The sequence below is a fragment of the Syngnathus typhle genome, linkage group LG15 (assembly GCF_033458585.1).
Source record: "Syngnathus typhle isolate RoL2023-S1 ecotype Sweden linkage group LG15, RoL_Styp_1.0, whole genome shotgun sequence".
Taxonomy (NCBI): Eukaryota; Metazoa; Chordata; class Actinopteri; order Syngnathiformes; family Syngnathidae; genus Syngnathus; species Syngnathus typhle.
The window spans coordinates 3,336,050-3,357,148 of NC_083752.1; the positions used below are offsets into that span (position 1 = coordinate 3,336,050).

At 51.8% G+C, this 21,099-nt stretch overlaps 5 protein-coding genes across 7 annotated transcripts; 3 read left to right on the forward strand and 2 right to left on the reverse strand.

Moving 5' to 3' along the window:
* Positions 1-1,764: 1,764 nt before the first annotated feature.
* On the reverse strand, positions 1,765-3,127 carry waif2 (Wnt-activated inhibitory factor 2). Its single transcript, XM_061300119.1, has one exon. It carries the CDS (start codon positions 3,125-3,127, stop codon positions 2,090-2,092), a length of 1,038 nt encoding a protein of 345 aa, XP_061156103.1. The 3' UTR covers positions 1,765-2,089.
* A 2,406-nt stretch (positions 3,128-5,533) lies between these two features.
* smyd4 (SET and MYND domain containing 4) lies at positions 5,534-8,594 on the reverse strand. The gene is made up of 10 exons (XM_061299855.1): positions 8,361-8,594; positions 7,957-8,107; positions 7,781-7,870; positions 6,919-7,705; positions 6,636-6,821; positions 6,379-6,539; positions 6,175-6,307; positions 5,989-6,114; positions 5,757-5,880; positions 5,534-5,681 (listed from the first exon to the last, which is right to left on the reverse strand). The coding sequence occupies exons 1-10, from the start codon at positions 8,492-8,494 to the stop codon at positions 5,558-5,560; spliced, it is 2,016 nt and encodes a 671-aa protein (XP_061155839.1). The 5' UTR covers positions 8,495-8,594; the 3' UTR covers positions 5,534-5,557.
* Positions 8,595-8,866: 272 nt separating this feature from the next.
* On the forward strand, positions 8,867-10,397 carry LOC133168369 (dynein light chain 2, cytoplasmic-like). Of its 3 annotated transcripts, none has more exons than XM_061299893.1 (4): positions 8,877-9,029; positions 9,335-9,419; positions 9,515-9,659; positions 9,863-10,397. In XM_061299893.1, exons 3-4 carry the CDS (start codon positions 9,528-9,530, stop codon positions 9,998-10,000), a joined length of 270 nt encoding a protein of 89 aa, XP_061155877.1. In that variant the 5' UTR covers positions 8,877-9,029; positions 9,335-9,419; positions 9,515-9,527; the 3' UTR covers positions 10,001-10,397. The 3 variants fall into 3 exon arrangements, with proteins under 3 accessions (XP_061155875.1, XP_061155877.1, XP_061155876.1); XM_061299892.1 differs by having other exon boundaries at positions 8,889-9,029; positions 9,380-9,419; XM_061299891.1 differs by lacking the exon at positions 9,335-9,419 and having other exon boundaries at positions 8,867-9,029.
* Positions 10,398-10,583: 186 nt separating this feature from the next.
* On the forward strand, positions 10,584-16,117 carry heatr6 (HEAT repeat containing 6). Its single transcript, XM_061299843.1, has 19 exons — positions 10,584-10,910; positions 11,014-11,121; positions 11,229-11,369; positions 11,442-11,557; positions 11,752-11,866; positions 12,003-12,104; positions 12,170-12,331; positions 12,402-12,604; positions 12,676-12,856; positions 12,942-13,148; positions 13,221-13,320; positions 13,548-14,011; positions 14,121-14,207; positions 14,308-14,442; positions 14,526-14,648; positions 14,719-14,843; positions 14,910-15,006; positions 15,099-15,303; positions 15,443-16,117. The coding sequence occupies exons 1-19, from the start codon at positions 10,605-10,607 to the stop codon at positions 15,997-15,999; spliced, it is 3,534 nt and encodes a 1,177-aa protein (XP_061155827.1). The 5' UTR covers positions 10,584-10,604; the 3' UTR covers positions 16,000-16,117.
* A 261-nt stretch (positions 16,118-16,378) lies between these two features.
* On the forward strand, positions 16,379-19,771 carry ddx52 (DEAD (Asp-Glu-Ala-Asp) box polypeptide 52). The gene is made up of 15 exons (XM_061299857.1): positions 16,379-16,539; positions 16,742-16,964; positions 17,152-17,291; positions 17,371-17,556; positions 17,633-17,776; positions 17,867-17,978; positions 18,055-18,127; positions 18,242-18,445; positions 18,514-18,604; positions 18,681-18,803; positions 18,867-19,017; positions 19,125-19,200; positions 19,283-19,354; positions 19,430-19,600; positions 19,682-19,771. Exons 1-15 carry the CDS (start codon positions 16,417-16,419, stop codon positions 19,710-19,712), a joined length of 1,920 nt encoding a protein of 639 aa, XP_061155841.1. The 5' UTR covers positions 16,379-16,416; the 3' UTR covers positions 19,713-19,771.
* The last annotated feature ends 1,328 nt before the right edge of the window (positions 19,772-21,099 follow it).

Genomic DNA, 21,099 nt, shown 5'->3' on the forward strand with positions numbered 1-21,099 from the left:
GCCATGTTCTTTAGCGAGCGGACCTGTGAGTCTCGGCTCTCATAGGCGCGCACATAAGGAAAATGACGCTAAACACGAGACACGCAACCGTGGCGCACTTGACCACTTTGACGGCCAAGACATTTTCTTCCAACTTAGGTTTACTTCTGCTCTCCTGCTGCAGCACCCGCTTGGACATTTCGAACTGGAAGTTGTAATTGCCGCTGTCGGTGGACCGCACGTCCTTCAACTTCAGGTTGCCGGTGTGGTGGTCCAATTCGATGCGGTCAATGTAGTCATCTTCCCGGGTTTCGATGCCGTCGCTGTAGGTGACGATTGTGTTGCCATTGAAGGTCCACTCGATGTAGGGCAGCTTACTGGGACTGGCGGCGCGCTGGGTGCTGAAGATGATGTTGTCACCCGGGTTGACCTCTGTCTTCCGTTCCTTGTTCGGGTAAGCACCTGCCAAAAAGCACAAGCAAATCCATATATTTGTTTGGAGACTTTATTAATTTTCTATATGGCATTTCACTCAAGTTGCTCCCCTCAAAGCAGGTTTTTATTTGCTTTTGATATTTCATTTTAAATCCTTATTCAGGCCTAAAATACTGACACTACGTTACAGGAGAAGCAGCCGACGATATTTACCGGGTAGGAGGAACGCAAGAGCCGTCCACAGCAGAGGGTTCATGAGCTTCTTCATCGTCGTGGTCTTCTGGAACCAAGCGCCAGCTGCTCAACCAAAGGTACGAGCCGGACCCGACGGCGGTTCTTAACTTGAGACGGACGTGATGTCACAAACGCCGTGCCTTCAAAGCTTTACACCGATGTCACAAACACACTCTAAAGATGTCTTTGACATTCTCAGTTGCTTTGTTGAAATGTTTTTTTTTTTTCAGTGTGGCCCTTTGAGTTTGCTAGAACATGATGAAAGGTTAAGACTGACTTTCGATTTTTCTTGGCGCGTACGTATCTTTAGCTATGAACCCCAAAGTACAGGAAATTTTTCATAGCGACATCAGATGTCCCGCCGAGGAGCTTTGTCAGAGTAGTCGCTCACATTGAAAGCTAATTTTAATCAGTCATCAAAGCTCGTTGTCATCTTTTGTCAAATAGACAAAATGTTGGTTTGGGCCCAACGAGCATGCCGGCGTGTGACCTTGCGTCTAAGACAAACAAACAAACTAAAGATGCTTCCTGCCTAATCTCCTAATCTCCCCTTTTGTTTTGTAATTAGCAGCAGAAGTGCTGATGAAAACGTCGTCGCTGTCAAGAACAGCAACGGAGGTGACCCAACCGATTCTTTTTTGGTCATACGAGCCTCTCGGGAATTTCTTTTGTCTTTGTAACCCTTCCCGCGTTTTCCCACGTCGGCGGACATAATTAAGTCTTCAAAGTCGGGAGCGGTGTACCTAATGAAGCGTCCGTTGGCGCTCGTTAGCCGGCTGATTAGCTTCACGTCGGCGTCCATTGATTTTGCGACCGAACGCATTTCCTTGTTAATTACAGTCTGTAAATCTCGGGATCGATCGGCGACGATGTCGAGTGGTGGGAACGGACGGCCGACCGAGTCTTTCATGTGGATTTGGTTTTGTCTGCGCACCGGTGTCAGCAGCGTCAATGTCACCTTGGCCGACCCGCCACGCCGCCGCCGCCACCTTGTGAGCCGCAGCTGCGCTCCGGTTCAACCGGAAAATGACTTTTGCGTGCGTGTGTGTATGTGTGTGTTTGCCCTGAGAGAGAAAGGTCACGCCAGCATCATGAGAGTCGAGTCAGCTTTAATGAGGACAGATTGCATACAAACGAGCGAGCAAGGAGTCCGACCGTTGAGGAACCTGTGAGAGCAATTTGGCGGTGGCTCTGTTTCTCTGGAGAGAATATAAATTGATGATAGTCACAATGTCCAGACTCGGATTGTATACAAATGTCGTAATCGTTCTTTCAAGTGAAGGTGCGCTCAAGCCAGACGGCTCCTAAGAACTATTTTGTGGTCACAAACGACTATTTGGTGGTCGCAAGCATTTCATGCGCACCCATTTGATGAGTTGTGAGGAGTAGATACTTTGTCACTCTTTGGCGACCCCCTCCCCAACCCCCCTTTTGTTGGCGCTCAGACGGCCACGTTGGCGAGCCGCGGGTCCGAGTCCTGCTCGTAGCGGTAGTGGTAGACCTCCATCTGGTCCCGGCAGGCCTCGCGGATGTTGTTAAGCCAACGCTTGATCCCGCCACGGTTCAAGTAGAGCACCATGAGGAACACCAGTCCGATCAAGGCCAGCACGATGCCCAGGAACACGTAGGAGACGGCCTCCAGGTTCTCGTTCAGGCAGTCCACGTCCTCGGGGCGCAGCTGCTCCACCTGCAGCCCACGCCGGGCCTCAGGTTCGGCGCAGCGCAGCAGCGCAGCGTCAGGACACTGTGAGGCGTTCTTCAGCCACCAGTATAGGGCCTCCAGTTCGCATGCGCAGCGGAAGGGGTTGCGTGCCAGGTAGACGCGGGTGCGCCTCTGCCGCTCCAAGCCGCCCACGTCCTCCCGGCCCAGACTCCGGATGGAGTTGTTGACCAGAACCAGCTGGTGCAGCAGTCGGAAGGCGTCCAGGCCGGCGGGGGTCAGGGGTGGGCTCCGGAGCCGGTTGCCAGCCAGCTCCAGCCGGTGGAGGTCGCGCAGGTCGCCAGCGCCCAGCGCGGCCGCCAACTGCGCGGCCGCCTCGGGGACGATGGACTCGTTGAGGCACAGCGTGCGCAGTTCCCGCAGGCCCTTGAAGGCGCCGTCGGACACGCGCTCCAGCTGGTTGTGGCTCAGGTCGAGCACGTGGAGGTGCGGGAGCCCCGCAAAGGCGTCCGCCTCCACCGCTCGGATCAGATTGCCGGACAGCGACAACGTGGCCGCCTCGTCCAAGGCGCTGCCGTTGGGCGCTGCAAACGCCCCCCGCTGCAGCGTCGTCACGTTCCTCCCGCGTAGGATCAGCGTGGAGGTCCACGCTGGGACGCGAGTCGGCACCCCCGACGCGCCACCGGCGTGGCAGCTCACCGTGCCGGAGTCCTGGGAGCACGCGCACGCCGGCGGGCACGCGTTGTCCGCGCGGGCGCACGCCAGCAGCGCTGCCCAGCTCGCGAGCACGCACAGCCGCGACCAGGCGCGTGTCCGCATCTCGGCTCTCGTGTGAGCGTTCGCGCGCCGAGCGCAGACACTTATCTTCTCCCTCCCTCCCTCCCTCGTGCGTGCGCACCCCGCCGCTGCATCTGCGCGTGCTTGCCGGGCGTTCGCGGCGCCTGCCAGGAGGGGAGAAGTCATTTGCCGGTTCGGTTGGCAGCCTGTTTTTGCTTAGAAGGCGGGACTCAAATTGGCCGTTACGCACACGTCGGTAATTACGCGTGCTACAATTGCTCTCTGCACGCCTTTGGCAAATTGTTGGATTAATTGTACGTACATGGCACGGTTGCAATATTTTCCGCAAAACTTTTCAGTGAATGAGTTGTTATTTCAATCATGCAGCTCTTTTTTGTGTGCATTGTTCCTCCGATATGTGTGACGAGGCGCTTCTGGGTGCTTGCGATAAGCGTCCCTAAACACCATAAAGCTCCGACAAGATCGTGGCGTGACAGTGGCCCGTTGTGCCGTGTCCAAACATGCCAGGCGCCTTTCGGGGCTGCGCCTGATTTACTACCCCCCCCCCCCCCCCCTGCGCCCCTTGCCCCCAGCCACCGCCGTCACGGTGGCCTGCAACTTGACTCTCAGCCGCTGAATTGATTTCCTCGGCAGAAGGCTGCATCGCGGCTAACAGCCATGACCTTGGCGTCTGGAAGCTTTGCTCCAGATTCTCCCTGTTGTTGTTTTTTACCCGACATCACCTACTTGGACTTCTTGACATGGTTTCTTGAGCCTGCCTTAGCCTCAAATCATTCTCACGCCTCGTGATAATTTTGCCTCCCATCATTATATCCTTAATAGCTTCAGTCACTTGACCTTCAATCTCCAGCCTTGTATTTTACATCCTTTTAACATTTGAAATATTCCATCTGCTATTCTATTTATTGGGGAGCACTGATGATCATGATAAAGTTAATTTTAGCTCCACATAAAAAAAAAGGAAAAAAAAGTGTCAAGCTAATAAATTGCAGATCATCTCCGCAAACGTTTCCCCGCTAATGGCGGAGTATTTTCAGCAACGTGAACGATGCGCCGCCGTCGTACTTTATCACACTTTAGCGACATTGCCGGAGGGGGCGCGGGGCGTTCAAGGACGCCCTCCGCGCGGCCGATGGCGCTAAATTTGACCATCGCTGGCATCATCATTGTCCGGCAGAGTTCAATTTTGCAGGTTTCCATTTTTTTTTTGTGGGTGGGTGCGCAATGGGGCGTTGGTGGGAAATCAGTCAACGGCGTGTAAATAAAACAAAGCGTTTTGTGCCATGCGTTCGTCGTGGAAGGAAAAATCCTCACTTAATCTGCACTTAGGAACTCGATCCGGTTGCGGGCGGCGTCTGAAAGCTCTCGGCCGCCTTCTCCGATCTCGCGCAGACTCGGTCGCGTGTCACCGATACGTCGGCGCGCCGCCGCTGACCACGCAGCAACGTTTTGTCATAGGATCCGCTGAGAGAAACGCGAAGTGTGTTGCGTTTAAAATCTTCAACTTTTCTGAACTTTCTAGTATGCAGAGCGCTTGGGGGTGATTTAAAAGAACCCACCCCGCCTCGCCCACAAATGACTTATGAAGCCTCAGTGTGACGCGCGATTCTTCATAAACATTCTTCATCTCGCCGTGTGAGATGGAATTTTAACTTTTTATGCCATGCGGAATATTTTCAGGCAAGAGAGAGAGATGGAAATGGAATATTAGATGAGCCGTCATGACTAAATATTAGATGACACTAAAGGATCGGAGAAGACAACCGAGACGTGCATGAAGCTTCTCGAGTTTTTGCCAGTGTTTCAGAAACAAGTCATGCTTTGCAGAGGATCAAGAATATGCGCATGTTGGTGTTTGTCCTGCCGTCCACCCCTCGCCCAAATGACTAATTGATGGCGGACGGACAGGCGACACCGTCCCTCGCGGATGCCTTTCCAGTCCCCGCCACCGACCGGCCTCCTTCCCCCGCCGGGCGCCGACAGGTCGTTGGTCTGCTCATGTCTTATTCATGCGCGTGTTAAGCAGGAGAAGAAAGCGCATTAGCCGCAATCATTGAAATAGCAAATGGGCAGCATTGTGGTAACAGCGGTTTACAAATTCCAAATCGGACGTTCGATCAATTGTCTTCTCAGTTGATTTCTTTCTTTGTCAGTGTGTCATCTTTTGCGATTGTCCTTTTTTTTTTTTGTCCCCGCAGGGAGTCAAAGAGGCAATTTCCTGCCTGGTATGGAGCCAAGTGATATGCAGAAACAACGGTGGCGGCGGCGGCAACTGCAACTGCACGTGTCAAAATGAAAGGTGAGCGTACGTAGCATTAGCACGCTTAGCGTCTGTGTGTTTCCTCCGATTTTCATCACGATGACAGACTAGCTTGTCAGTTTGTCCCGCCCCATCCGTCACACGCACGAGATCCAAGACATTTTGACTTTTGGTGAGTCAAATCCATTTTATTAGTGGCGTAAGCAGTCTTCCATGGCCTGCAGTTCCTGCACTTCAGGGCAGAGGGCGCCGCAGTGCAAGCTGAGGATCCGGCGCGCCTCGGGGATGACGGTCAGGGCCGACGTTCTTGACCCGCTGCGGGCACGGCGGCGCCAGGTTAGCGCAGGAAGCAAAGTTGTCCGATATTTTTGGGAGTGAGGCGCCACTCACGCGTTGAAGTGCAGCTGCGCCAGTTTGGCGACCTGTCGGCCCATCTCCAGGCTGTCCGCTCCGAAGCGAGCGGCCACGGCGGCGCCGCTGTGCTCCAAGTGCTGGGCCGCGCGCGACCAATCACCTGCGCCCCATGGAACAGAGCGAATGTGGCTGTCAATCCGACAAAGTTTGAATGCATCAAATAAAAAATAAAAAAAACTTCTTCATGTTAGCAGATGCCTTCAGTGACCTTTGTGGGCATGCGCCCTGGCCCAAGTGTCCTCGGTGCGGCCGCGCAACTCGTGTGTGCTTGCCAGCGTCACGCCCGCCCGCCGCCACCGCGTCTGCAACCGCAACAGCAGGGCTTCCGCCTCGCCTGCGGCAGTGGAAATTAACAAACGGATCGGCAGAAGGGAGCCGCCGACCGCTCACCCACCGGGTTCATCTCTCTCCAGGAGACAGGCCGCCTCGTCCAAGTCGCACCCGACATCCCGCAGCATTTGGCTCAGCTCACCGCCGGACCAAGCGCCGCCGCACGAAGTGCACAAATGGTCGTCTTTGCCAGAAAGCTGATTGACAGGTGATATGCAACGGGACGAAACAGCTAAAACTGGAAGCTACGAATGAGGGAATCTCTTACCGAGAGGGAACGGTCGCACCGGCCACACAAAAACCCAAATTGTCTGTCTGGCGACCGCTCCTGGTCGCCATCCTCGCAGGCCTCACAGCGACATTGGAAGAAGTACTGCTCCTGTAGCAGGCGCCGCCGCTCCTCGGCGACCATTCTACTGCTGTGGGGACCTGAGTGAAAACCGGCGAGACAAAAACATCGGCCGCTCTCAGTAAGTAAATGAAAACATTTTTGGAAAATCCCAAACGATCAAAACCCGGTTTGACCATAGCAGTGGGCGACTTCCTGTCCGGGCCGGATGCTTCGGGCCGCTCGCAGCGTGACGGCGCCGCCTGCACCGAAGCTCAAGCTGGTGTTGGGCCGGCACGAGTGGTTGAGGAGACTCAGCGTCGGGAAGACGGCCGTGGCGAGCCGTCGTTCCTCAATGGACTGCACGGGATCGTCCGACAAACCTGAAGCCAAAAAATCTTGATTGGGAGAGGTCTGAAGGTCCTCATCGCAAAATACTCTGTAGACAGGTACGAGAAGCGACTGGTCGCCGGGCGTCACCTGGTTGCTGCAGGACGGTTACGGCCTGCGCATTGCAGCGCAGCTGCAGCAGATGCCTCAGCGCCGCACCGGCCAGCAGTCGCCACGCTGCGTCCTTCCCGCCGCCGTCCGTTTGCCCCCTCGCCGGCGGCGCTCCCGTCTCGCCGAGCTCTGTGTGCAGCGTCGCCACGGTGACGGCGCACAGATAGCACATGCTGGCGCCCTGCTGATCCGCATGGTGCAGCAGGCGGAAGACGCCTGCGTAGGCCGTGTCGGCCGGCCCCCCAGTGACGGCGGCGCGGATGTTGACCGTGCCCGCCTTGAGCGCCACTCTCAGTGCCAAGTGCGCCAGGACACCGGTGGACGTCAAACAAGCGCCCAGCGGGCACTCCCAACGATGGTGCTCCTCCCAGGCGGCATCCCTGCAGCGGGCGTCGCAGTAGCGGGCATAGGAGCACCCGTCGCACGGGACCGGTCGCCACGTGGCCTTCAGGCACGCGTGGCAGCGACGGCGCTCTGACCCGAAGACGCCGCCGCTTGCCACCAGGACCAAGCCGTACGGCCTCTCGCTCAAGATCACCTCCCCGGCCGCGATGGCCTCTGACGCCACCGCGTGGCGTCCTTTCTCCGGGCTGAAGCCAACAGTCACTTTCGGAGACATGCCCGGGTGGCGCTCGTCTAGGTCCGCGCGGGCGGCCTCTGAGGGTGGAAGGCGCGCCAGGCATTGCGCACGGCGTTTCTCCAGCTTGTGCGCTAGAGCCGGCGGGTAGCCGCTCTTCTCGGCTTCCGACACGTCGTCCAGAGCGTCCTGTGGGGCACAAACACTAATTGGCCACCAGTCCAGTCTTAGTCTCGCTATTAGCGCCAGTCAAACTGCTCTTACTTGGTAGCGCCGCAGGTGGTAAAGTGCCGCAGAGCGATTGGCGTAGCACAGCGACAGCTGCTCCGAACTTCGGGGGGACAAGCAAATGCCCTGCGGTGGCGGGAGACAATTCACGGCCAGTCATTAAGACGGAAAAGACAAATAATGAAGACATAGTGATGGTATAAATGAGCAACCTGTGAGTAGTGTAGGGCCGCATCGGTGTACTTCCCGCTCTTGAAGTCAGCATTTCCGTTCTCTCTGCACGAGGACGCCTCTTCGGCGTCCTTTCGTGTGTGACCATGTCCTTCTGTCGAGATGCGACGCAGACACTCCACATCGTCCTCCCTGAAAACAAAGTGGCGCATGGAGACGGTAAAACAAAAGTCATGGCCTTTACACTGAAAGGCCTTGACAAATATGTACTATAGACGCAGAATGTTGTGTTATACTGCCCCCTGGTGTGCACAACGGAAAGAGCAGCACGATGAATTTGAACATGACGCGCAAGCAAAATTAGTCAGAATCTCCAATGGTGATATATTTTGTCTCAAAAATTAAAATAAAATAAATCCACTGGATCCGCCGACAAGCAACTCACGTTGTCACACTCAAAGCGCTCTCAAATATATCTTCAATTTCAAGCAGGGACTTAAAACGCTCCTTGAACTCGGGTTCGAGTCCGGCCCATTTGCGAGCAACGTGATCTTGCCACGGGAAGCACGGGAGATCCATTTAGGAGATAGTCCGTGAAACTACAAGTGTGTTTACATGCTGCAAAGCATGCGAACGGCCGCCATAACAGCAGTGTCACGTGACAAGTTCGAACCGGCGTGCCTACGGTAAACGAGAGAGGTCAATTCAAATAGAACCAAGCGCGTTCTTGCCAAGGGTCCTTGTTTTTACTTGTCACTGACGCAGCAGATATTTCAAACTTTAATATTTTTCTCAATTTTGCCCACCTTTACAAATGCAATGGCCTGTTATTAGGTGTAGGTGTCGGTAGTGCGCATCAAAGCTGGTGCCACCTCGCCGTAAAACAAAACGAAGAAGAAAAATGACGTCGGGAGGTGGCGCGGTGCATTGTGGGAGGAAACAAGATGCGGGCGTCATAACCGGAAAAAGCCCGCGGATAGCATCCAATCAGCTAGCAGGCAGGAAGGAAAGGGCGGCACTTCGGAAGAGAACGCACATTGTCGTTCAATAAGACAGCTCGACGTACTGCTCATCTGCGTGTGACATTTCTACACTACAATTTAGGGAAAAAAAGGTACGTTTACTGGGGTAGATATTTTTGGTCAAGACCAGGAAGCCACGTAGATTGCTCTTTGGTGGGGAGATAAAAGTGTTCTCACGTGACACCTCTCACCTGTGATAGCGGAGCCGATTTCAATTGTTTAGTGTAAATATCGTTGTGCACTCAAGCACAACACTATCGTCATTATGCCCTCACATACAAAGCGAATTAATGAGTGATATTTGTTGATTCATGAATAAACCCTAGCTACGTGCCTAAATAGATTGCACTTTTGAATTGAGTGTGGCACAATTATTCTATTCCAAATGTTTTGTCAGGCATAATGATTTAACCCATCTGTCTCGTGGGGTTCTTGATTCCAGTCCCGACTTCGGCCTTGTGTGGAGTTTGCATTTTCTCTGGGTGGGTTTTCTGCATCTACTCCTCACCAAAACGAGGACAAGTCTTATCAAAGATGGAGGCATGTAGTCATTGTCTTGTCTTTTAAATTTTCGCAGTCTACCTGCCAGTATGTCTGACAAGAAGGCCGTGATCAAGAACGCGGACATGTCCGAAGAAATGCAGCAGGATGCCGTGGACTGTGCCATGCAAGCCATGGAGAAGTACAACATAGAGAAGGACATCGCTGCCTATGTCAAAAAGGTGCAAATACATCTCTTTAAATGTGTGAGACTCCAGCAAAGTGTTTTCTTGATATTTTATGTGGGTGGTGTATTTCGTATGTCTGAAACAGCACACCATCTATACAAGAAAACTCACTCGTAGGATAATCATTTGGGATCTTGTAAAAACAGGCCAAGAAAATAAAAACCAATGCTTAAAGTGTCTGTTTTGGTCTCCTGCAGGAGTTTGACAAGAAGTACAACCCCACGTGGCACTGCATCGTGGGCCGGAACTTCGGCAGCTACGTGACGCATGAGACCAAGCACTTCATCTACTTCTACCTCGGCCAAGTGGCCATTCTGCTCTTCAAGTCGGGCTGAAACATTTCTTCCCCCCCCCCAACCATTTAAACAACTCCATGCTGTCTGTCAGCCACTCTGCAGACAGGACTCCCTCAGGAGGTCCTTGCTCTGACTTTTTGTTCCTAAATGAAGGAGAAGATGGTGCTGTGTTGACCATATTATGGGAGGTATTTGTTTAGCTGTTCTGCGACATTTCATCTGGATGTTTCATTTTTCACAGAATTCAAAGAAGTGACAGTTTTTGTTACATAAGCATTCATTTTGTGTGCCGGGCTATTGCACCCATGCCAAATAAGGCAAGTTTAGTAAGTGGACTTTGAACTTAACTGTTTGTTTCATCTCTGTGCATGTTGTAATTTTGCTATCATTCTGCACAACACTATTAGAATTAAATATCTTTAACATGTTTCCGAAATTGTTTTTTTTTTCCTTGGAATTAATCAACAAATCAGAACTCTGATTGCTTATGCTTACTGAGTGAAAATGCAGTGAATTTATTTTTGTTCTCAATTGTCGTCGCTGCATTTACTCGCCAAGCCTTCAGATGGCAGTACAACAAGGTGTTTCGCCAACTCAACACATTAAAACCAACGAAGAAAAGGATACCGGAAAATAAACCAACATGGCAACTCCGAGCGCGCTACCGGCGTCGTCTGCGCTCTTCGCCCGCCGCGATGTACCCGGTTTCCCTTCGGTTCCTCTGTCTGCTGATGCCGCTCCGTTCACGCCTCAAGGGGCTGACGTGTGGCAGCGTGGCACATGGTCACAGACGGAGGCAGAGCGCCTCTTTTGTCGCTGCGCCGCTAAGCTCCGAGGGCTGCGGCCGGACTCGAGCCACCTACGGGAGGAGCTCAACCTCCTTTTCGACCAGCTCATCTCCGAGAACTTCAATCGCAACTTGGAGCCCAGCATAAACATTCGGCCGGAGGTAAAGGGAGAACATTTGGTTTTATCTGTGATGAGTGGTGAGGTACTAATGTAAGTTTCATAATTAAAATGGTGGGAGGGTGTCATGTCACTTTTAATTCCAGGATGTTTGCATCCTGCTCGTGAATGCCAGCCGTCTGGTACCGATGAGTCAAGAACATTTGATTGTCAAGTTGTGCAAGCTCGTGCATCACCTCCTCAACCAGCTCAAAGTAAATAACATTTCCTCAAATAATTAGAAATAATCGTCTCAACCCAGATTGATCCTCAGAAAAACAGTGACAGTGGTACTAAATTGATAGTATTTTTTTTTTTTAAGGTAATCATGGATGAGCAGACGCTGGACAGCCTGCTGAAGTACATAACGGCAGGATTGGAAACGTGCAGCACGTGGACGCATCTCGGAATCCTGCAGGCACTAGCCACCGTTGTCTATGGCAACGGACCACAATGCCACCAGGTGCCACCTGACTCTCACATATGCTCCATGACCACCAGTCCCCCCACACCAACATTAATTGACCTTTTTTAGCACCTCGACAACCTACTGGGCATTGGTGAGATCCTCCTGCGCTACAGTTCCCCCTCTCAGCCAGATATGGATCTACGCCATGTGGCCCTCACTTGTATGGCCAACATTTGTGTCAGGTGGGCCTGACATCCACACGCACATGCAATAGACAGAAACAAAGACAAAATGGCTGTCAATTGACATGTATCCTGAATCCATGAGCAAAAATAATAAAGATATGTACAATTATTATTTTAATATTTACTTAATCTGTTGATTTTTTTTATTTTTATTTCCCTTTATTCAAAAACGGTTGTTTAACCCCTCCCAGAATTTCCGGTCAGCCGCCGCTGGATGACAAGCACAAAAGCGTGTGCTTCTCAGTCTTCCTGCAAACGCTGCAGGAGGACCGACCGGACGACGCTGACGAACTCTTTTACTGCATTGTAAGGATCATTTGTTTATTTATTTGTAACTTTTTATGGTGAGGTTGATTTGGTTTGAGTCTTGGAAGCCAGGACTTGCATAAATGATTCACCTTCAAGCTCTTCAACTAGCTGAGAATGCTTGTTGCATGTCCAGGTGATCCAGGCTGCCCTGAAAGGACTCCACTGTTGTCTATTGGGTGGGAAGTGGAAGTTTGGCGGCGACGAGGTGGTCGGATCGGTGCTGGCCGCTCTCAAGGTGATCAATGGAATTTAGCAATGCGGTTTGCAGCTCTTCTATAAACGCAGCCTGTCTTTCCTCAGAGACTCATGTTCCAGGGAGCGCCGGGCGTGAGCGTGGAGTGGCCCGCCGTCCTTTACCCAGCACCTCTCCCGCACTACGAGTCCCCCTCTGCGCCCAAACCCGACCACGAAGCCCCAAAACCGACAGAAGCGGCGAAGGACGGCGGCGGGAAAGCGTCCGCGGTGAGGACGCCGCGCCGGACCTCCAGCGCGGTACTTCGGACGTGATGACTGACAATGTTGATTCTCGTAGAACAAGAAGAGGCGGTCCAGAGGGAAGGTTAAGAAGGCCAGCGCGGAGGAGAGCAGACGTGACGACGAGGACGACAGCGAAACGGCGGCGTTAGCGCCTCACAAAGCAGGAAGCGCCACGGTTTCTCTCTACCCCTCCTGGAAGCGGAACACTTCCGATTCGGAGTTTTCTGACCCGGAAGGCAGCGCGCAGAGCAAGCTAAGGTAGTGAGAACTAGAAGCTTACTTTGAAAGTGTGCCCACTTGTGATCTTGACTTTGCTTCTCCCCGGTCAGGCTTAGTCACGCTCGTGTACGCCAGGGGGCGCTGCACTGCCTGTTGGCCGTGGTCAAGTGGGTGGAAAAGCGGACCCTGTACGGTTACTGGTCCTCGTTCATTCCGGAAGCTCCTGTCGGAAACGGAGCGGCACCCCCGCTCACTCTGCTCACCATCATACTGAAAGACCCTTCGCCCAAGGTGGGGACGTGACTTCTTTGACGCCTTGTTTTTAGTGGCTGTGATTCTTGTGAAACTGCTTTCACTCCCATGGTGTGTTTCTTAGGTCCGTACGTGCGCGCTCCAGGCGCTGTCCGCCATGCTGGACGGTTCCCGGCAGTTCCTGGCCGTGGCGGAGGACACGGCATCGCCGCGCACCTCCTTTACGCCCTTCTCTTTCACCCTGGCCGCCGCCGTTCGAGAACTGCACCGCTCCCTCAGCTTGGCGCTCATGGCCGAGACGTCGCCGCATACCCTCACGCAGGTCATCAAGGTATGAGTCGATAAATTGCCAGATTGATTTTTCGCTTCTTGCGGTCACAGCGGCATTTTGTTGCGTTGTCAGTGTTTGGCCCATCTGGTGTCCAACGCACCGTACCACCGTCTGAGGCCCGGCCTGCTCAGCTCACTATGGAAGCAGATACGACCGTATGTGCGCCACAGAGGTAACGATTCCATTTCGGAATTCTCCACGGTGGCCAATTTAGCCTCCTTTTGGCCATTGTCCAGCCATTGCCCCCAAATCGAAACCATGTACACGAGACGGATAAATGGTGGAGAATTTTGATGACTAAAAATAAAAGAGGAAACTGATTCAATAAATTTGATGTGCCGTTTTGGCACAAATGCCCACTTTGAGTGAATGACACCATTTTGTTTCCCGCGGCCTCAGATGCGAACGTGCGCGTGTCGGCCCTGACGCTCTACGGCGCCCTGGTGACGACTCAGGCGCCGCTTCCCGAGGTGCAGCTGCTTCTCCAGCAGCCAGAGGGCAGCAGCGCAAGCGGCGGCTCCTTCACGCCGCAGGACTCCCGCGCCCTAAACTGGCGACAGTCGAGCGAAACCTCCTCGCCTCGGGCACCTCGCACACCTAAGGAGGCGGAGGGCGGCCCGCCGTGGCTGCTGAAGCTTTGCGCCGCGCTGGTGACGCAGCCCAGGGAGGAACAGTCGGACGGCGAGGGCGTCGGAGGCCTGGCCTTGGAGCCGTCGCCCGTGCGACTGGAGGCCCTGCAGGTGCTTTCCCACCTGGTGCGAGGTTACATCTCGCTGACCCAAGCTTGCCTGTGCGAAATCGGGCGGCTCAGTGCTCGCTGCTTAGCCGAGAGCGACCCTTCCATACAGCTCCACGGCGCTAAGGTACCACTCGCTCGTTTCATTCAGTTTGGCAAAAATGTACATTCGCGATACACACGACAGGTCATAGATAATAACAAAGCGTCTCAAGAGTGGTGTACCCTTTGCGCAGCTGCTAGAGGAGCTCGGAACCGGAATCATTCAACAGCACCAGGCGGACAGCAAGGTTCCAGAGGCCACGCGGGTCCCCCTGAACCAAGTACGTTGGCGTTGAGGCACAAAAAGTTGGCATTTCAGAATGAACCTAAGATAAAAATGAGCTTTTTTATGGGTGTTTTTTAATTAACTCACATGGAAAGGTGGTGGAGTTCTGGACGGAGGTGCTGAGTGGGCCACTGAACGGTGCGCTGCAGAACCAGCAGCATCCCACGCTGCAGACCAGCGCGTGCGATACGCTCGCCTCGATCCTGCCGCAGGCCTTCGCTCAGCTGCCTGTGAGTTACATTGGTTTTGGTTTTCCCATTTGATTGGAGTTCATTTGTCAACTTGACTCAAATGACGCAAACTTGCGTCCCAGGACAAAATGCAGCTGATGTGCATCACCGTCCTGCTGGGCCTCACCTACAGCGACAGCGACCTAGTCAAGATGGCGGCCGTCAGGGCTCTGGGCGTCTATGTGCTCTTCCCTTGCCTAAGAGAGGTACTGACAGCCTTTAACGATCCAGCGTGATTGACGGAATTCAAAACAATTGTCTTTGTCTCAATTGGAGGACTTGATGTTTGTGGCGGACACGGCCAACGTCATCCTGGCCGCCCTGGACGACCGATCCTCCAACATCCGCGCCAAGGCCGCCTGGTCTCTTGGTAACCTGACGGACACGCTCCTCGTCAACATGTAAGACCTTCTCAGAGTTGGTGTGCGAGTGCGTGTAAGTGATGCCTTCTTTCCCGTCTGCCGCAGGGACTGCGTGGAAGTCGACTTTCACGCCGAGATGTCGGACATGTTGCTGCTGAAGATGCTGCAAGCAGCCACGCGAGCGGCGGCTGATAAAGACAAGGTGACACCAATTCATTTCCAGATTCAAGGCAGTTAAGATGTTCCGGCGGATGCGCTTGGTTTCACCAAAGAACCCAAAAACTTCTTGCCCAGGTGAAGTGCAACGCTGTGCGAGCCCTCGGGAACCTGCTGCATTTCCTGCACGAGGGTCAGCTAAGCCGTGCGGCCTTCCGGCAGCCTCTGGAGGACGCAGTCAGAGCCCTGGTCAAGACGGTGCAGTCTGTGGCCACCATGAAGGTGCGCTGGAATGCCTGCTATGCTCTGGGCAAAGCCTTCAAGAACCCAGACCTGCCACTTGGTAAGTGGACCATGAGTAACACTACCTAAGGGTAAAAAAAAAAAACAACCATACAATTAATATAAGCGATTGTAAGTCCATAAATGTGTGAATAGAGACATATGTCACCGTTGCCTAAACCGCTGACCCTTCCACATAGAGTCCGCTTGCTGGTCCGGTGACGCCTTGGCCGCCCTCTGCAACGTGGTGGCCTCTTGCAAGAATTTCAAGGTCCGCATCAAGTCGGCCGCCGCCCTGGCCGTGCCCGCCCACCGTTGTTGTTACGGCGACGTTGAGCGCTTCAGCCGCGTATGGTGCTCGCTGGCTGCGGCACTCCAGAGCAGTGAAGACACCAGCAACTTCCTGGAGTTTCGCTACAGCGCCAGCCTTCGCCACACGCTCTCGCGGGCCCTGCTGCACCTGCTGCGTCTCGGGCTGCCATCGGACCTACCTGCGATCGCTGCCTCGCTGGCTGGTGAGGAGGGCAGCGGAGTCAGGGAGCACCTGCTCAAGTACCTGCGTGCCGAGGGGACGGCGGGGGAGGAGAAGGACGCGGCGGTGGGGGATGCTTTGGATCCGCAGCAAAGAGTCGATAGCCTGCAGCAGACGGTTCAACGGTTGAAGGCTATGGAGGCCGATACGGAGGAGCAGAAGAGTGGGAAAGAGGTGGTGATTTGCTTCTTGGAAGATTTGCTGAAAGACTGCGAGAAACCCTGAAGAACTCACGAAATGGACACCCATGTGCCTTAACAGCAGCATTTCATCATACGCTATGAACAGAATGCCTTCTATTTTTTTTAAATGTAATTTCATTTAAAAACTCATGTCACCGAAACCATTTGACGTTTGAAGCACTTTCTCATTTTTCTTTATTATTCAGTTATTCACTGTAAACGTTCCACAATGTAAGCAACAATGCAATGAGACTAATGAAATAATAACTGCATCAGACTTTAAGAAGAGAAAATAATGAGACCGCTTATTTTACTCAAAGAACATGGATTAACAAACACGATAAATAGTGTGATATAATTTAGTTAGTATAACCTCCAATCCAGTTTTGGCAGTAATGAACCAGTCAACTGTGTGGCCGACCTTCAAAACCACAGAAGAAGAGGAGGCGGAAGCACGCATATGCACCGCGCATGCGCACTTGGACCACAAACGAAGATGGACTCCTACGAGTTGTTTCGGAAACTCGGAGCTGGGGCTAAATTCGACCTGAAAAGGTTCGGTCAAGACGCTTCTCGCTTTAAGGTACGCATACTGTGTGTATGTGATGACTTGTTGGACGAAAAAAAAAAATCGTGGACGAACAGAGCTACTAATCGTTCCATTTGTGGCTACTCGTGTCAACGCGGTGTGATCATCATCCACAGTTCTCGTTTGTAATAATGGTTTACGAATGGCATAATGTCACAATTGACTCAGTGTAACACCGAATTTTTATTTTTTAAAGATTGCCAGGTCGCATGCGGGAGACGCGTCGCTCGAGCGGCTCTCTGCGATCAATTACTTTGGCGCAGACATGACGAGTGGAGTGAAGAGTACAGACAAGGATCGAGCAGAGGAGGATGAAGAAGATGAGGAGTCAGATGAGAGCGACGCAGGGGCCAAAAAAAGAAAGCGACAGGATGAAGAGACGACGGCGAAGAAGAAAAAGATGAACAAAAAGACAAAAGGTAACATTTGCTTTTAGTGTCTTTCAGAACCACTTACAGTAAGTACAATGTGTTTATAGGTTATGTTGAAAAAGAAAACTCCATAATATTGTACTAATAAATAGGTAAGTGGGGTCACTCAAAAGTCTTTATCACTGTACTTTTTTTTTTTTAAATGTATTTAATGGTTATTGTCAATGTTTTCCAGGTAATGTCAATGGAGAGAACAACTCAAAGCAAGACGGGATCACCTGGACGTCCTCACTGGAAGGGAAGATCCGGAACCTTCCAGGCGATGGGAAAGAGAAGTCATTGCTGAAAAGGCAGAAGCAGCTTCATCGGGAGAAGGTCCGATTTCTTGATTTGATGGATAAGCAAAACATTCTTATCGTGTGTATGATGTATTATACAATATTATTTGGTTCAGGTGAACCGTCTGCGTTCTCGTCACCGCATCAACGTACACGGCAGTGACACGCCGGACCCCGTGTGCACTTTTGAAGAGCTCCAGTCCGAGTACCAGCTAAACCCGCAGTTCCTTCAGAACATGCGCGACGCCGGCCTCAGCGTGCCCACGCCAATTCAGATGCAGGCCATCCCGCTCATGATGCACGTGAGTAGCAACTCACACACGTGTGCATCATGTGTTTTGCGTGAGGTCTGTGACATCACGACGGTGCCTCCATCAGGGTCGTGAGCTCCTGGCCTGCGCTCCGACTGGATCGGGCAAGACTCTCGCCTTCTGCCTCCCGCTACTCGCTCACCTCAAGCAACCCGCCAAGCTCGGCTTCAGGGCCGTCATCATCTCCCCCACACGGGAACTCGCCAGCCAGGTATCTTGGCAGAATCATCTTCATCACATCTATTAATAAATACCATAGTACCAAAATGTCTAAAAAGCAAAAAATAAAAAAATGTATCAGACCCACAGAGAGATGCTGCGCCTGTCTGATGGCGCCGGCTTCCGGATCCACATCTTAAACAAAGCGGCGGTGGCGACCAACAAATTCGGACCTCGGTCCAACAAAAAATTCGGTAATGTACTGAAAGGCAAAAAAGCAGGAACGTGCAAAGTGGATTTTCTCACGCGCTCGTGTTTCGCCCTGCACAGACGTCCTCATCAGTACCCCCAATCGACTCGTCTTCCTGCTCAAGCAGGAGCCCCCTGGCATCGACCTCAGCAGGTAATGTGTAGCCTCTCACCGGCAGCCATTTTGGTTTTGAGCTATTTTTTTTTTCTCCCCGTCTATTGATTGTTTTACTTTTAAACGGCTTGTATTGTTTATGCGTGTGCTTAGCGTGGAGTGGTTGGTAGTGGACGAGTCGGACAAGCTATTTGAGGACGGCAAGACGGGCTTTAGGGAGCAGCTGGCCGCCATTTTCTTGGCGTGCTCCAACGCCAAGGTGCGCCGGGCGTTCTTCAGCGCCACCTGCACGCAGGAGGTGGAACAATGGTGCCGTCTCAACCTGGATAATCTCGTCTCTGTCAACATCGGACACAGGTTAGGTTGCACAACTTTGAAAAAGTATAATCCTGTCTGACACAAAATGCGTTTTAATTGTTATTTAGGAACACGGCGGTGAATTCCGTGGAACAGGAGTTGCTCTTTGTCGGCACAGAGACTGGCAAGCTGGTGGCCGTGCGTGACATCATCAAGAAGGTTTGAGCGCCACGTCCTGGCGTCAAAATAATTGTCAAAAACATCAAATCACTGAAGCTCCAACGTTGCGTTTCAGGGCTTCCTGCCTCCCGTACTGGTGTTCGTACAGTCCATCGAGCGAGCGCGGGAGCTTTTCCACGAGCTCGTCTACGAGGGCATCAACGTGGACGTCATCCATGCTGAGCGCACGCAACAGCAGGTATGGTAAAAGCAAACATGTCACCGACATGACATCACGGTCCTAACCATCCTCGCCTTGTAGCGGGACAACGTGGTGGAGAGTTTCCGCTGCGGAAAGATCTGGGTGCTGATCTGCACGGCGTTGATGGCGCGAGGAATCGACTTCAAAGGCGTCAACCTGGTCCTCAACTACGATTTCCCCTCCAGCGCCGTCGAATACATTCACAGGATAGGTCAGCCATGCAAGGATTTCAATTCGTCTTATACAAAAAATAAGACGCCTGTATTAAGACTTTAAAAAAAATCATATATCTAATCCCTCAAATCCTGTTGCGCTTAGGTCGCACGGGCCGAGCGGGACATCGAGGGAAAGCCATCACTTTCTTCACAGAGAACGATAAACCTCTCCTGCGAAAGTACGATTGCCGCAAGATAGATGATGGAAACAAAAGTGTTACAGGTTGCTCATCCATAATAAATGTCATATTCCACCGCTAGCATCGCAATCGTTATCAAACAGGCCGGCTGTCCGGTACCGGACTACATGGTTGGCTTCAAGAAGATACACAGGTACAAACCATACGCTGGTATTTTTTTCTTTGACGTGTTCACAGTTTTTGTTTTGTTGTTTTTGCTTTTGTTTAGCAAATTGAGGAGGAAGCTCGAGAAGAAACCTCCCAGTCGGACCACCATTTGCACCACGCCACGTTTCCTCATGAAGAAACCGCCGAAGAAAGTACAGAAAAAACAGCAAAGTCAAGGAAAGGCAGAAAAACGTGAGAAGAAAACAGCAAATTCCTTGAAAAAACAAGTCAGGTGAGACAAACATTTGACTCAGGGTTGTTGTTTTTTTGTCCCTGATTTATTTGCATTATCAATGTTTTGTCATCTGTGCAGAAAAAAGAAGAACAAGCCACAGGAAGAGTAGAAAATTTTTATTTTATTTGTTCTTTGTACATCTGAATAAAAAAATCATGACCAAGTTAACTCATTTCAGTCCCATTTTTGCTGATTTTGGTGTTATTTGAAAGCTGGCAAAATTTAACACAGGTGAGGACATCATTTTGTCTTTGCAGCAATAAGAGAACTTCAATTCTGTGTTTTTTGAAAGCTGTGGATAAGTTAGAAAAACAGCGTCGTCACTCATGCAAAATCGTGGAAAACATTGCCACCTATAGGCGAGGAAACGCAACTGCGTAACCATCCTCATCCCTCTCTTGGTCTCCCTCCACCCGCCTCCTTCCCAGCCCTCCCCATCCAATGTTTTGCTCTGCAGTGCTGAGACTTGCTTCATCATCCTGCACCGAAACGCAGGTAAGGCTCCCAAAAATGTTAGATTTGACTGTTGTAATAGGAAATTACAGAGGTCTGAGGAAATAAAGAATAACATTTTAAGAAAAATATGTATTAGCAGCGATATGTCAGTTTTGAGACTATTTTGATGATTTGCCATCATAACTTTTTCCTGTTTATTTAGTTGGATGGGTGCTTTCCATCATGCTCCAGCATCTGTTTGTGTTCAGCGTGCTAGGAGGTGAGGGAAATATTAAACAGGAGTGTCTGCAACTCTAAAAGGTTAAAGTTCCTTTTTTCTTTTTTTGCACCAGTGTTGCTGACACCGGCACGCTGCGACCTCATCACTGTGTGTAAGGAAGACGACGGCGACCTACGGGTGGACTGCCTGGTCCAGGCCAAGCCCAATAAGATCAACAGCTATGAGTTCTCCTGGTCATCAGGTTCCAAGCAATCACTCATCAACGCCAACGTGTCCGGCCTGGCGGCAGAGGCCGAGTTCAAGCAAGTGAGTCACGTGACGCAGGTGGATCCGCATGGCTACAGGCTGACATTGAGCGGCTACCAGGACAAGCTGCCACACAACACCACCTATATGTGCAAGATAACCGGGGAGGGAGCCAGCATTAACTTGGAGAGAGGTGAGTACAGGCAAGGAGGACATTTGGAGTCAAATTTCTTCATCTTTGTCTCCTTCGGTAGATCATCTCATCCCATGCGGTGCTGTCAACGTATTTCTGCAGAGCTCCTGGATTGTCACCGTCTTGTGGTGCGTAGGTTACTTGTAGGGGTACTAGAAGAAATCACTGACTTAAATGTTCAAACTGTGCATAACGTTGCAGAGCTTAAACTGTGTGTGTGTTTATTTTCCAAATCCAGTGCAGTACAAGCGTTAGTTTGAACCCTGTTAGCACACACCTAAAGCATCCATGCAATAATACTGTACAGGCTGCATGCGTTTATTGTCGTAGGCAAGAGAGAATCCATACAAATGTAGTTATTTATAGAACTGTTATTTGTGC

What these genes read in the sequence shown, in the direction of transcription:
- waif2 (XM_061300119.1), bottom strand. Translation starts at nt 3,127, where the DNA reads ATGCGGACACGCGCCTGGTCGCGGCTGTGCGTGCTCGCGAGCTGGGCA.
- smyd4 (XM_061299855.1), bottom strand. Translation starts at nt 8,494, where the DNA reads ATGGATCTCCCGTGCTTCCCGTGGCAAGATCACGTTGCTCGCAAATGG. An exon ending in ACCACCTGCGGCGCTACCAA is followed by an intron (nt 7,706 to 7,780) that starts GTAAGAGCAGTT and finishes TGTGCCCCACAG; the next exon opens with GACGCTCTGGACGACGTGTC. An exon ending in GCGCAGCTGCACTTCAACGC is followed by an intron (nt 5,682 to 5,756) that starts GTGAGTGGCGCC and finishes CCGTGCCCGCAG; the next exon opens with CGGGTCAAGAACGTCGGCCC.
- LOC133168369 (XM_061299891.1), top strand. Translation starts at nt 9,528, where the DNA reads ATGTCTGACAAGAAGGCCGTGATCAAGAACGCGGACATGTCCGAAGAA. An exon ending in TCGCTGCCTATGTCAAAAAG is followed by an intron (nt 9,660 to 9,862) that starts GTGCAAATACAT and finishes GGTCTCCTGCAG; the next exon opens with GAGTTTGACAAGAAGTACAA.
- heatr6 (XM_061299843.1), top strand. Translation starts at nt 10,605, where the DNA reads ATGGCAACTCCGAGCGCGCTACCGGCGTCGTCTGCGCTCTTCGCCCGC. An exon ending in ACCGTATGTGCGCCACAGAG is followed by an intron (nt 13,321 to 13,547) that starts GTAACGATTCCA and finishes CCGCGGCCTCAG; the next exon opens with ATGCGAACGTGCGCGTGTCG. An exon ending in GAACCCAGACCTGCCACTTG is followed by an intron (nt 15,304 to 15,442) that starts GTAAGTGGACCA and finishes CCTTCCACATAG; the next exon opens with AGTCCGCTTGCTGGTCCGGT.
- ddx52 (XM_061299857.1), top strand. Translation starts at nt 16,417, where the DNA reads ATGCACCGCGCATGCGCACTTGGACCACAAACGAAGATGGACTCCTAC. An exon ending in TGCGTGACATCATCAAGAAG is followed by an intron (nt 18,605 to 18,680) that starts GTTTGAGCGCCA and finishes GTTGCGTTTCAG; the next exon opens with GGCTTCCTGCCTCCCGTACT. An exon ending in CGAATACATTCACAGGATAG is followed by an intron (nt 19,018 to 19,124) that starts GTCAGCCATGCA and finishes TGTTGCGCTTAG; the next exon opens with GTCGCACGGGCCGAGCGGGA.